Here is a 15,364-nt window from a genome sequence, read left to right as displayed (position 1 = left end):
GAGGATGTTTTGCTTTTGTGCGCCTCGTGCCTTTGTCTGGTGATCAAGATTGGCGTTATTCTTGGCCAGTGTCTCTGCAACGTTCACTTTGTCCTCCTGTGCAGCGAGGTGCAAAGATGTCAGACCCGTCTGCATGGAAACAAAGAAGAACAGAAAACAAAAGAGGCTCAGTACTGTAGTGTACATACCCAAGGGTCCAGAAGCATTTCAACGCAATGTATTTCACATCGCAAATTCCCAGTGATGACATAACGTCATCTTCTTAGGACTACTGAAGGGCAAATGTGACTGACATGCACAACAACAAGCTTCAACAGAATTCAATATTGTACAACACCACTGTGGGCTTAATGGTGCTCATATTTTTCTCTCTTTTAAAAAAAAAAGATCTCAAGGGATGCTATAATCTCTGCAGAAAATATGCGGCTGTTTCAATTGATCTATCAACGATCTGATCATACTGTAATCTTCCTCCACTCTTCCTTACATTTGTTTTAGCAGTGTGTGTTTGTATGCACTGTATGTATGCAGGCATGTGTTAATGAACGATATGTTGGATCTGAGCACAGGGTATCATATGTGTATGTTGCTGGACATCTTAATTACCCCTGGGCTTCATAAAGTTTCCTACTTTACTTTCTACCTCAGTCAAGGTGTTGAGGACCGCTCCCCTCTTCAACAGAAGAGGCGGCTGTTTCAATGTCTCACAATGACATGTATCTATCAATGTCTGACCCCACTCCTCCACACAATAACATGTATGACAATGTCTGACTTCCCCACTCCTCCACTCTTCCACTACGCAACCTCTCACCTTAGTGGAGGCGTTGACCACAGAGCCTCTCTCCAGCAGCAGGGCGGCCATCTCACTGTGGCCCTCCTGGGAGGCCAGGTGCAAGGGGCTGACCCCCTGCTTGGTCAGCACGTTGGTCTCCGCGCCATACTGCATCAGGGCCGAGGCGATCGCCGTCTGGTTCTTCTTCGCCGCTATGTGGAGAGGGGTGTAACCATTCTGAAATGACAAAATGACAAACACATTATGCAGAACGCATATTATGCAAAACATCATATTTCATCAACATTGTTTGAGATCATTTCAAAGATTTGTCCCCTATTTGTGATAGGAGTCAGGAATTTATGGTGCTTGTTTGTTGCCCGAAAGAGCTACGGTAGGAGCATTGCAAGGACAACACCAAATGCTTTTTTGTCGCTGAGGCGATTTGATTGGTGTTTTGGCAGCTGCTCCAACTGAGGAACTGAGTCACCTCTCACTGTTTACGTGTGATGCATGCGGTGCATGTATTTGCTGCATGTATTTATTCTGCTAGGCAGGAGTGGTGTCTTTATTGATTCGTGTGTGTGCGTGTGTGTGTGTGTGTGCGTGCGTGCGTGCGTGCGTGCGTGCGTGCGTGCGTGCGTGCGTGCGTGCGTGCGTGCGTGCGTGCGTGCGTGCGTGCGTGCGTGAAGAGCCTGACCTTGGCCGTGGCGTGGGGAGAAGCTCCGTTCTCCAGCAAGAGGAGTGCCACCTCCTGGTTGTCATAGTGAGCTGCAACATGGAGTGGAGTGAGCCCGTTCTGGGGAAGGAAGGAGGGAGATTTTTTTTAATTTTATTTTGAGGATGACATTTAGATTAGATTCTTTATTGTCCCATAGGGATATTTGTTTTCACATCAGACAGTAAGTTCCATCAGGTTCAGCATTTGTTAGATCTTTGTAGTGCATGTCATTTACAATACATGTAGACACCATTTTCACACATAGACATAGCCTGATAAACCAGACTAAATGTGGATGTCTAATTTAGTCTGGCCTCGATGCATAATACATCCGAAGATTGTTGATGAGAACAACCTTCCCTCAAAACCCTGCCCGCTTTGATTCAAAACACATCTTTGCGTTGTAATTGGTTTGCCAGATTCATGGCATTCTGGCTTCATTGAATCATTATGCGAGGCCAGACCCACCCGTAGACAAAACATTTTGCCGTCCAGCGGGTGGCGCTGGTTCACCAGGCTAACATAGACACATAGACATCCCCAGACATCCATATACAATACACACATCTATTCAATATACCTGTACACTCCAATACATATACACTCCTCTACATACCTACACGCTCCTCTCCCTCCACATACAACCCATCCATTTAACTTGACCTCACTACAATACTAGAAATAGAGCTATCATTACAAAAAGCTCTTAAGGTTTCCATCTGTAACAGAGATGTACTGTATGTGGTCTTTGACATACAGTGTACTGTAACTAATAGAAAACTGAAGAGTTTCCATTATACAGTAACTCCATTGAGACAAACCTTTCCAGCATCATCAGGGAGTGCATGTTTCTTCAAAAGCAGTTTTGCCACATCCAGGCTTCCATACTTAGCAGCTACATGTAAAGGGGTAAATCCTTTCTGTTGAGGGACAAATGAAGGACAATGAAAAACTTAACTTTGCAAGAATGCAAGAGTTCTCACGTATTTGAGAATATTAATTCACATAAAACACATTTCATGAGCAAAACAGACTTTCATTTTTGGCACATGCCCTTTGGTGTTTTTATGTCACATCTGGGGCACAGAATGCAGTGAACTGCTGCAGCACATTTAGGTATTCTTTGCCAGCTAAAATGAAAGGAGCTGTGAATGAAGTGTGTGCTCATCTGCAGTCACGAAATGCCCTGCCCACCCACACACACCCACACACACACCAACACCGACACACCACCACCACCACCACTCTCCAGCTTTGCTTCATGTCCCAGCAAAACATCCACCCCTGGCCCTGTCCCCATCTCCTCCTCATACCCCAGCCCATCCCCCACCCCCCACCCCCACCCCCACCCCTGTTCCCCTTCTCCTTCATACCCCAGCCCAACCCCCACCACCCACCCCCACCCCCGCCCCTGTTCTCCTCCATACTCCAGCCCAACCCCCACCACCCACCCCCATCCCCACCCCCATCCCCCCCCCTGTTCCCCATCTCCTCCATACCCCAGCCCAACCCCCACCTTGGTGGCCAGGGAGTGCGAGGCCCCGGCCTCTAGCAGCACCGCAGCTGTCTCCAGCTGGCCCTCCCTGGCTGAGATGTGGAGGGGGGTGTAGCCGTTGGTGGTGGCGGCGTCGGGGTGAGCCATGTGCTGCAGCAGCAGCTGAACTATCTCAGTCTTGCCCAGACGAGACGCAATATGCAGAGGGGTCTGGTCCTCCTGTAGAGAGAGAGGGAGAGAGAGAGAGACAGAGAGAGAGAGAGAGAGAGAGAGAGAGAGAGAGAGAGAGAGAGACGGAGACAGAAAGACAGAGACAGAAAGACAGAGAGAGAGAGAGGGAGAGGGAGAGAGAGAGAGAGAGAGAGAGAGAGAGAGAGAGATGCAAGGACAGGTCATGACTAAATCATCAGGCGGGGTTTTAATGCAGCACGGAAAGAAATGTCAAACGTACTGAAGTGATGTGTTACATCTGCCATTTAAGAAGAACACATTTACGAAACACTTTTTGAGTAACACTTAATTAAAGCAGTAAATTACTCTAAGTATGTGTTACTGATTAATGGACTTTTTTATAGCAAACACACACATTTTAACATTTTTAAACATTCAAATCGACCTTGTAGAGTCATGAAAGGGAAATGCATTTCATAAACAATCCTGCACTTGAATGCTGCCCGGTGATGAGGGGTCTATATTTGGAGGGTGTTATCAGGGCTGATGCGGTGATAAGGGTCTATATTTGGAGGGTGTTATCAGGGCTGATGCGGTGATTAGGGTTATATTTGGAGGGTGTTATCAGGGCTGATATGGCTGCTGCCTTACTCTGGCCATGGCGTCCACCAGGGCCCCGTTCCTCAGCAGGCACCGCACCACCTCCATCTGGCCAGCACGCGCAGCCATGTGGAGGGCTGTCTCCCCTCGCTGGACACACACACACACACGCACGCAAGCAAAGGTGCACACACACACACACGCACGCAGGCACGCACACAAATGCACACATACACACATGCGCACGCACACAAACGCACGCACACACACACACACGCACGCACGCACGCACGCACACACGCACGCACGCACACACGCACGCATGCACGCACACACGCATGCACACACACGTGCACGCAAACACACAGACCAACATAAAAGTAAAAAATGCACTGTCAGTGCTTTCAAAAATCCAATATGTCCAAAAGTTATATATTTATTTCCTGATGTTACATCAAAACATTTTGCTGCTGTTAATTATGCTGTAAAGACAGCACTGTTTGTGTGGCATGAGCAGCAACACTCACGATATTGCGGACATCAGGAGAGGCTCCATTTTGGAGTAGCAGCAGGACGATGTTGAGGTGGCCCATGAAGGCAGAGACGTGGATGGGAGTCAGACCAGACTGGGGGAGAGGACACACAATTGGCGGAGAAAGAGTTCTTGAGATTTGGAAATGCTATTGAGACCTATTTAGTGGTTATTTAGCATTAGGTAACATGGTGCATAATTGACAAAAAAAATGAAATAAGAATGTATTTTGAAGTAAAACAGACAGCAAAATATAACTTAATATATACATGGGTTTCACATTTCTAAACAATCCCTGGTTGCGCGACCCTGGCTGCACACTGTTCAACCTGTTGGAAACCGCTGTCCATCAAAAAAGGAGCTTACATGGTTGGTTGCCAGTATCTTGCCCCTCCTCACAGCATCAAAGTTTGTAAAGAAAAAACTGAAGATAGAGTTGAGGGGCCTATACTACAAAGTTGGTTCGGGAGTAAACCAGGTTAAGAGGCTCTTAAGTTCTATTAAATGACTTTCTCTTTACTTAACCTGTTTTACCCCTGAACCAGCTTTGTAGTATAGGCCAACATTCATTTCTCAGCACCACATCAGCAGATGTTAACCCATTGTGTCCTGGAGCGACATATATGCTGCATTCAAGTTCTTGAGATTTAAGGCGTTTCATTAAAGATGTGGGTATGTTAGAGCTGAGTGAACACTATACTAGTGCAAAATGAAGGTTTGTATGTGCTTCGGAGGCTGAGATATTTAGGATTTGATAGGCAGAGGGCACACTTACCCAAAAAGGGCTTAGTACAAAATGGGTTAAATATATGACACATTGAGTCCCCTCTAGTGGCCCACCTCGGTGATTGCCTGGATAGAGGCTCCATACTTCACCAGCAGCTCCATCACCTTCACCCTGTTCTTCTTGCAGGCGATGTGCAGTGGGGTGAAGCCGTTCTGAACAATGAGCAGACCAACACATTAGTCAGACACTGTGGGCAGGTGTTGAACAAAAGCAAAAGACAGGATACTGGGCAGCTCTGTACTAAAATACATTTTTTTTTGTTTCTGATACACCAACCTAAATGTTAGTTTGTAAGTCTATTGTTCTGTATATGCCCTCTGTATTTTCATAAGTAAGTAGAAACGATGGAAAAATTGTGTATTATTATAATTATTGTTATTATTATCATCATCATCATCATCATAATTATTACTATTATTATTAGTATTACCATAATAATAATAATAATAATAATAATAATAATAATAATAATAATAATAATAATAATAATGACCTTCCTCTTCTCTTTCGAGAGAATCTACTAGACTAATGCTTGAGCTGGCCTTGCCCCAGGGCAGACTCTTGACATGATGTTTAGTTTAGTTTAGTTTGTGTGTGTGTGTGTTTGTGTGTGTGTGTACTCGTTATTTACTCTTAATTAAAAAAAAAAAAAAAAACTAACACCTCTTTGCAACGGCACTTGTTGTTCTGTATATCTCCTGTGCACTATGTATTTGCTTGTGATGTTGGCTTGATTATGTCCTCTTTTGAAAGTCGCTTTGGTTATAAAGCGTCTGCCAAATGCAATGTAATGTAATGTAATGTAATTATTATTATAGCCTTTCTTGTTTGTTGTTCACTAGTCATGTGACAGCAGCGTACCAGGGCGCGGGCGTTGGGATTGGCCCTCTTGTCCAGCAGCAGTTTGGTGACCCTGTAGTGGCCGCAGTGGGCGGCGACGTGCAGGGCGGTCAGATAGTCCAGGGTGACATCATCCACCGGCGCCTTGTGCTGCAGCAGGTGCTTCACACACTCCACGTGGTCTCCTTGAGCGGACATGTGCAGCGGGGACAGTCCGTTCTGCCCATGCGTGTTGAGTGTGTGTGTGTGTGTGTGTGTGTGTGTGTGTGTGTGTGTGTGTGTGTGTGTGTGTGTGTGTGTGTGTGTGTGGGAGTGGGGTGTGAAAAAAAGGACAGGGGAGGAAGAGAGTGATGAGGGAGAGAGGATGGGAAAGAGAGAGGAAGAGAGGGAGAGAGAGAGAGAGAGAGAGAATTATAGTAGGGATTATGGATATCAAAGGCACAGCTGACTGAAAATATCTTAGTATTTTAGGTTAATGAGTGTGTGTGTGTATGTGTGTGTGTGTGTGTGTGTGTGTGTGTGTGTGTGTGTGTGTGTGTGTGTGTGTGTGTGTGTGTGTGTGTGTGTGTGTGTGGTACGCATGTGAGTATGTAGTATGCGTGTGTGTGCGTGTGCGCACCTGTACATGTGTGTGTGTGTGTGTGTGTGTGTGTGTGTGTGTGTGTGTGTGTGTGTGTGTGTGTGTGTGTGTGTGTGTGTGTGTGTGTGTGTGTGTGTGTGTGTACCTTGGTCCTGGCCAGGATGGGCGCTCCTCTCTCCAGCAGCAGCTCCACAGCAGGGTCATGGCCACTCCTTGCGGCACAGTGTAGCGGGGTAAGGCCATCCTGTCACACACACACAGGTGCACAGGCATGCACAGATATGCACGCACGCACACACATAGACACACACAGACACGCACACCAAACGCACGCAGGCACGCACGCACGCACGCACACACACACACATATGCACGCACACGCAGACACACAGACACACACATATGCACGCACACGCAGACACACACACACACACATATGCAGACACCCAGACACACACACACACACATATGCACGCACACGCAGACACAAACACACACACACATATGCACGCACACGCAGACACACACACACACACATATGCACGCACACACACAGACACACACACACATGCACACGCAGACACACACACATATGCACACGCAGACACACACACACACATGCACACGCAGACACACACACACATGCACACGCAGACACACACACACACACACACACACACACGCACACACGCGCAGACACACACACACACACACGCGCAGACACACACACACACACGCGCAGACACACACACACACACGCGCAGACACACACACACACACGCGCGCAGACACACACACGCGCAGACACACGCGCAGACACACGCGCAGACACACACACACACACACACGCACACACACACACACACACACACACACACACACACACACACACACACACACACACACACACACACACACACACACACACACACAATGACCAAGAGTTTTTCTTGATCATTTAGCCACCAGTACAAGACAAAATGTAAATATATCTCTACAAGTGTCTCCTCTACGTTTGAGGAAGGCTACAGTGTTTCTCACAGTCAATGTGTGCCAACATGACAACGCTGAAACCACTTACCCTTGTCTTAGCATCGATCTGGGCTCCTCGGTCCAGCAGAAGGGCAATCATATTGGTGTTCCCTCTCTTGGAGGCCACATGCAGGGGCGTGATACCATTCTAGGAAAAAAACGGAAGAACAGCGTTACAGTTCCAATTACCTAAAAAGTCTACACCAGTGACATTTCATATTAATCCTCAGCATATTATCACAACACAAGCAGACTTTTGTTAGTATAGATGTTAGGTTACTATTAGGAACTGTGTCAAAGGCCATTCTGTGAATGGTGTATGGGTCACACTTCAGGAAGCATTTGTCTATTACAGGTTACAGTATCTGAAATTGAGCTGATGTCAACATCTATATAGTAGACAGTTTGAACTCCTAGCTCTGCCTAGAAAGAGCTTGAATCTGATGTCCAAAAGCAAACCACTGAATCAACGACCACTTAAAAACACACTTAAAGGGACACAGTCACAGTTGCAGTTATAGAGTGCATTGCAATATGCGACCTTGCCTCCTCCACTTGCCTCCTCCACTTGCTTCTCTCCTCGTACCAGGAAGTAATATGTCATGATAAGATCACTGACAACAGCATTATATTTAACTATCTTGCAAAAGCTCAATTATAGAGTCTTTTTCTCATTTGCAATTGGGATGGTGAATGAAAAACAGTCCCTCTAAAGTTGTTGTGGCTAGACTGACAGCTGGGAAACTTTATCGTTTTCTCCACGGAGGAGGGGCCAGGAGGCGGGACGAGGAGACAAGCGCAAGTGAAGGAGGCAAGGTCGCATATTGCGGAGGCTAAACACATAACGCAGCTGTGTCCGTTAACGGTTGAGGTTGGGGGTTTCCGTACCCGGGCTGTGAAGTCAACTCCTGCTCCTCTGTTGAGCAACAGGGTGGAGACATTGACATTGCCATAGTGAGCAGCAATGTGCAGCGGGGTGAACCCACTCTGTTAGGGGGGGGGAGGGGGAGAGGTCATAAGGGGAAAGCAGAGAGCATCCAAGACAACAGGACAGGTGAGAGAGAGAGGGCAGGAGAATAAAGGGCAGGAGACACAAGAGAGCGAGTTAACTGGAGGAAAGAGGAGAAAGGCGGAATAGAGAAGGTTACAAAGTTTGAGGATCTCTTTTTTCAAAACGTTGTTAATGACCACACTCCTCTAACATGCAGCATTCCAGTGAAAACATGCAAGTTATGGACATGAAATTAAAAAAAAGTGCAAGGAATTGGGGGAAAGTGGAAAATAAACTTGGTGATAAGTATAAAATGACAACACCCATGCATTGAGGTAACCAAGGTAGTTTATTAGGAAGGTCGATGCAGTTATTAAGATAGATAAGAATAAAGAAAAAATGAAACTCGATGGAGATTTCTGAAAGTAATACAGTAGAGGTAGCCACTAATAGTCACTAATAGTCACATCAGCTCAATAGCACAAATGAACAATTACGTATGAACTTCATATGGACATAGAAATATATAAATATATAAAATATATATAAACTTCTGCCCAGCAGAGCCGGTCAGACAGCGCAGGTCTTGCCTTACCTTTCCATTCTGAGAGACATGGTGCAATTTGAAAGACACGATTTAGAAAATGGTGCAGTGTACTGTGATTGAAACTTTCTACAAATATTGTATTTACAGGGCAACAACAGTGGAGCTGATTTAAGTGAATAACTGGCATGCAGATCTAGAGCTATCTCACTTTCCTTTCCACTATTGTGTTTCCATCATGGACATGGATTTACAGTAGTCCAGCGGATTGGTGAATTGATCATGCACTTTTGAGTAAAAGCATGAAAATTGGTACACATATACCTCTTCCTATGCTTATTAATATAAGCGTTGGAGGCGTCGCGAAAAATGAAGAATTTTCAAGATGGCCGCCAAATCCAATATGGCCAACCCAAATTAATGAAACTACCTGACACGTTGTTGTAAAAGCATGAAAATTGGTACATATATCCTTCTTGATATGCTGATTAATATTAGCATTGGAGGCGTAGCGAAAAATTATGAATTTTCAAGATGGCCGCCAAATCCAATATGGCCAACCCATATTAACGAAACTACCTGATACTTTGCAGTAAAGGCCTGAAAATTGGTACACATGTCCTTCTTAAAATGCTGATCAATGTTATTGTTGGAGGCGTCGCGAAAAATGCTGTATTTTCAAGATGGCCGCCAAATCCAATAGGGCCAACCCATATTAGTGAGAAACCATCATGCACTGCGTCATAAATGCCTGAAATTTGGTAAATACATACTCTATGATGTACCTATTAATGTTAGAAATGGAATTGTTGCGTAAAACCAAAATTGAAATGTTCAAAATGGCCACCAAATGAAATATGGCCGGCCCATATAACATGAATTGTATAGCAGATGAGTGAATCCATTATGCACGTAGTAAAAGCATGAAAATGGTTACACATTTCCTTCTTTATCAGCTGATTAATATTAGATGTGTAAAACACAGAATTTTCAAAATGGCCAACCCACATTAACTACCGGGCACTTTGTGGTAAAAGCATGATAATTGGTAGCCTACACAGTTACATCTTTATGTGCAGATTAATATTAGGAATAGAGGTATGAAAAAAATATCAGAATTTTCAAGACAAATCAAACATGTTTGACCCATATTAGTGTAACCACCATGCACTTTGTGGCAGGAGCATGCAATCAGCACACATACTTATTGATATGTATAATAATGTAGGAGGGTTCACGTCAGAAGTGCGTGCACGCACACAGACACACACACACAAGTAATAGTCCTAAAAAAGATGACTCTGGAAGTGATCCTAATACAGCCTAATTTCGAAACATCAAACCGTAGCCTACTAATGTTATATATATATATATATATATATATATATATATATATATATATATATATATATATATATATATATATATATATATATGTAGTGTTACATATTGTGTTACAGTACATTAGTGAAACCAGGGCACAATTTGCAGTTAAAGCATGAAAACACATGTATCTTTGTATTGTATAAAGAATTTTCAAGATGGCCCCACATCAAATATGGCCAACCCATAGATGTATAAATGGGCATAAAATATCCTATATTTATCTCAGTATAAATTTCTCTGTTCTTGTAGTAGAAACATCTTTGTAGTCTTTGATGAGTCAATAAATATTTTAGTCACATTTTCAAAGGATTTGAGCCATTTATCATTGAAATAAATGTGCACAACCTTCACTCAAGTACTGTAGGTAACAAAGCAAAATCTTGTCCCCCCCTCAACATGGGGGTTAAATCAAATATTATCAACTTCACCTTGCATATGATGCATAGTTTGCATACCTTGAACTACAAATACAGAAATGGGGGTTCACCATAAGCCAAATCTTGCACACCATTATTATAGCCAAAAAATAAATCCCAATACTGTCCAAGTAAAATTTCACTCAAGGTTACTCAAATTTACATACCCTGAGTTGACTTTGCACCAACTGTGCCATTCACCATTTATTCAAAGTTTATGTGTATCTTTAAATTTGGCATTGTTGGCAGTTTGATTGATTTTGGCCATAGGATATACCATAACCTGGGGAATCCCATGCTGCTTTGCACAATCGTTCTGATCTGAAAGACAGCATGGATTCCATCCCTCAGCAAAGTTCTAGATCTTGGTCTCCATTCAGAGAGCAGGGAAGGGTGGAAAGGCGGCGACTGCAGTTTGTTTGAAAAGATACAACTGACACGATTGGCTTTGGGCTATGCATATGCCAAATGAAACATTCGTAACACCCAATTAACGGCCATGGGCAATTTTAAACCACACCTTTCCTATGAGAAATTGCATATGTAACCTTCATAGTATCTCACTTGTGAGATCAACTAGTGCATGGGACAGGATTGCAGTTCGTTTGAAAATCTTGAAGTACAGCTAGAAGTAGTAATTAATTATTGGTTTCTTTTTTTAACCATGTCTTAACCATGTCCATGAATTGACAAATCAATTGAACTTCCTAGCAACCTTGAAATCTTGACCCTTTTGAATTTGTAGTCATGAGAGGAATATTAAACACAAGGCCTATGCAGTCGTCACTAACTTCTAGAGGTACTGTATATCCCACAATGTGCCTGGAGGATTAATTAACATGGGTTGGCTATATTTGATTTGGCGGCCATCTTGAAAATTCTGGTTTTATTTGCTATGCCTCCATTTCAAATATTAATCAGCATATCAAGAGGTAAATGTGTACAATTTTTCATGCTTTTACTACAAAGTGGATGTTAAATTCATCAATGGTTTCATTAATATGGGTTGGCCAGATTTGATTTGGCGGCCATTTTGAAAATGAAACTTTCTTGCAATGCCTCCATTTCTTTTATTAATCAGAATATAAAGAAGTAACTGGGCACCCATTTTCATGTTTTTACAACAAAGTATCAGGTAGCTTCATTAATATGGGTTGGCCATATTGGATGTGGCGGCCATCTTGAAAATACAGCATTTTTCACTGCGCCTCCAACGATAACATTGATCAGCATATTAAGAAGGACATGTGTACCAATTTTCAGGCCTTTACTACAAAGTATCAGGTAGTTTCATTAATATGGGTTGGCCATATAGGATATGGCGGCCATCTTGAAAATTCATAATTTTTCGCAACGCCTCCAATGCCAATATTAATCAGCATATCAAGAAGGATATATGTACCAATTTTCATGCTTTTACAACGTGTCAGGTAGTTTCATTAATTTGGGTTGGCCATATTGGATTTGGCGGCCATCTTGAAAATTCTTCATTTTTCGCGACGCCTCCAACGCTAATATTAATCAGCATATGGAGAAGGATATGTGTACCAATTTTCATGCTTTTACTCAAAAGTGCATGATTAGGCCCTTTTGTGTGTCTAATCCGCCGGACTACAGTAACTGACGATCACAATAAAACGTTGGGTTACGGATGTAACCTTGGTTCTGTGAAGGAAAGAAAGGCTGCCAGACGGCTAGCCCAAGGGGCTGGAATATAATCCGCGCATGCGCGAGTTCTGAGGTACACTTATATCAAAACTTCATCACGTGAGTATGCCGCGCTACTGTACACAGTATATAAGTCCCAGCGCGGCATACTTCGTCCTCATAAAAATCCTGAACGCGAAGTCCAGAGCGACGACGAAGTCTGGCAGCCTTTCTTTCCTTCACAGAACCAAGGTTACATCCGTAACCCAACGTTCTGTTTCACTCAAGAAAGGCTGCCAGACGGCTAGCCCAAGGGGCTGGAATATGTATGCCCAAACGTCGCGGCGGACAACCATACGACAATTGAATAAAGACACTGGACAATGCAAGAGTCAAAGACCCTTATTGAATGTCCACATGCCAACAGGGCTAGAGTGACTGGTTAACAGAACTCAAGTTAAACACAGTCGAATATGTGACCATCTGTCACAAGCTTAGAACCGAATTCCCAAAGGATGTGGGAGATAACATGTTGAGGTTATAGAACCTTGTGAAGATCGACGGTGAAGCCCAGCAGGCCACCGGGCAACCTCTTGTAAAAGGACTCCCTTCAGGAGCGACCATGAGGTGGCTCAGAGTTAGGAGGGCGGCAGGAGTCCAACACAATCGCCTGGTTGAGATTCTGTGTTGAAAGAATCTTCGGCATAAAGTCTGTATTAGGGCGTAGGACCACACCGGTGCCTTCTGGCTGAACATGGAAGCAGTCAGGATGAGTGGACAGCGCATGTAGCTCTCCAATACGCTTCGCTGAGGTGATGGCGAGAAGAAAAATCGCCTTCTGAGACAGCCATTTTAGGTTGATACTCCCAACGGGCTCGAATGGGGGCTTCGCCAGAGCACTGAGGACAATGTGGAACTGCCATGGCGGCACAGATTGAAGCCTCCTTGGGCGCAGTCTTTGAGCTCCTCTCATGAATTGGATAGACAGAGGATTAGCTCCGAGCGTTTTGCCATCTACTCGCTTATGGCAGGCGGATATTGCAGAGAGAAAAACCTTTAGCTTTGAAGGGGACTTGCCTTCACCAAGTTTCTTTTGCAAGAATTCCAGGACTGAAGCTAGAGGGCAGGACCAGGGGCACTCATGCCACTGTTCGCACCATGCTTTGAAGGCTGCCCATCTTTAAGAGTACACAGCTCTTGTCGATGGGGCCCTAGCACACTGCAAGGTTCTTGTAACTGAGAATAACAACCCCCGAGCGAGGAGGGTGTCCCTTCTAACGGCCAGACCCACAAATTTAGGGCGGCTGGTGTCAGGTGCCACAACTCTCCCCTTGCGCAATGGGAGTTGCCATGGGGTACTCGAGAGGAGGATCTGAATCTCTGCAAACCATGGCACATGGGGGAGAAATGGAGCCATTAAGACAACTCTCAGGTTCTCCTTCCTGGTCTTCTCCAGGAATCATGGAGAGAGGGGGGAAGATCGTCCACCCCCAGTGGTGCGTCGTCTTGGTTTAAGGAAAACCAGAGTGGACAGTGGGTCGACTCCCTTGAGGCGAAAAGATTGCTGTGTGCCTTCCCAAAATGAACCCAGATCAGATGCATTGTTTCCGGGTGCAATCGCCATTCACTTGGGTGTGGCTTACCCCTTGACAGCAGGTATGCTGCTGTGTTCAGAGTGCCCGGCAGGTGCACTGCTCTGATCGAGTGGAGTCGAGTGCCTGCTTAGAGGAGGAGTTCCCGGGCCATGTTGCGTAACGCCTGGGACCTCAGGCCTCCCTGGCGGTCACATATGCTATGGCCGACATGTTGTCTGTTCGAATTAAGACACTCTTGTTCTGGAGTACTGGCAAAAAGTGCCGGAGGGCAAGATATATCAGTCTCAACTCGAGAATATTTATGTGGACAGTTTTCCAACACTCCTCTGGCTCCTACATCATTCAAGACTGCCCTCCAGCCTGACAGCGATGCGTCTGTGGTCAGAACTTTGCGCTGGTAGATTCTGCCTAGTCGTACACCTCTGCACAAATTCTGGGGTATGGCCCACTATTGGAGGGCTCATAGGCACACAGGTGGCAGAGGGACAGATTTTCCCCTGTCCAGTACTGGGTGTACTTGGGCAGGTACCACTTTGCACTGGACCCATATCTAGAAGGCCAAGGCGTACCACCTAGGATGCAGCAGCCATGAGGCCCAGCAGCCTCTGACACTGGTGAGCATGCACATTCCTCCGTCCCATGAACTGTGACCGGCATTGTTTCAGGGCAATAACCTCCTGATCCGAGAGACATGCCACCATCGTCAGAGTCCAGTTTCACTCCAAGGAAGGTGATTTGTTGTGAGGGAGGCAGTTGGCTCTTGTCTGAATTGAGAGACAGGCCCAACATTTGTAAGTATTCCATTACCATTGCTGTGTCCTGCCCTGCCTGCTGACTCTACTGGGAACATTTTAACCAGTCGTAATTGAGATAGATAATTGACTCTGACGCCCCTCTGACACAGCGGGCTCAAAGCAGTGTCCATGTATTTTGTGAATGGGATAGGCCGAAGGGAAGGACGTTGAACTCGAAAGTTCTGTCCTCCAACGCAATCGGAGAAACTGGCGATGAGCAGGGTGGACTGCAATGTGGAAATAGGCACCTCTGAAGCCTATACTCGTGAACCAATCCCCGCCTTGAATCGATTGACAGATTTGGGTCAGTGACAGCATTTGAAATGCAACGGGCGTAAATACTGGTTTAGTGGCCTTAGGTCCAGTATTGCACGGAATCCACCATCTAGTTTCGGAACTAGGAAGTAGCTCAAATAAAAGCCACTCCGCCGTTCGTTGCGACTTAACTCCCTTATTGC

The 15,364-nt window shown here is 45.0% G+C and overlaps 1 protein-coding gene across 3 annotated transcripts in view; it reads right to left on the bottom strand.

The window, feature by feature from the left end:
- The window catches only part of LOC134465518 (uncharacterized), an 80,095-nt gene that overhangs the window by 45,254 nt on the left and 19,477 nt on the right, over positions 1–15,364 (bottom strand). For all 3 annotated transcript variants that reach the window (XM_063219215.1, XM_063219217.1, XM_063219218.1), the window contains 11 exons: positions 7,583–7,681; positions 6,647–6,745; positions 5,943–6,140; positions 5,135–5,233; positions 4,290–4,388; positions 3,814–3,912; positions 3,013–3,210; positions 2,318–2,416; positions 1,476–1,574; positions 815–1,012; positions 31–129 (listed from right to left, as the gene is read on the bottom strand). In XM_063219215.1, coding sequence (XP_063075285.1) covers positions 31–129; positions 815–1,012; positions 1,476–1,574; positions 2,318–2,416; positions 3,013–3,210; positions 3,814–3,912; positions 4,290–4,388; positions 5,135–5,233; positions 5,943–6,140; positions 6,647–6,745; positions 7,583–7,681 — 1,386 coding nt within the window. The remainder of the gene's footprint in view (positions 1–30; positions 130–814; positions 1,013–1,475; positions 1,575–2,317; positions 2,417–3,012; positions 3,211–3,813; positions 3,913–4,289; positions 4,389–5,134; positions 5,234–5,942; positions 6,141–6,646; positions 6,746–7,582; positions 7,682–15,364) is intronic.

Source organism: Engraulis encrasicolus, chromosome 16 (genome assembly GCF_034702125.1).
Source record: "Engraulis encrasicolus isolate BLACKSEA-1 chromosome 16, IST_EnEncr_1.0, whole genome shotgun sequence".
Classification (NCBI taxonomy): domain Eukaryota; kingdom Metazoa; phylum Chordata; class Actinopteri; order Clupeiformes; family Engraulidae; genus Engraulis; species Engraulis encrasicolus.
This window is presented reverse-complemented; position numbering and strand designations above follow the sequence as displayed.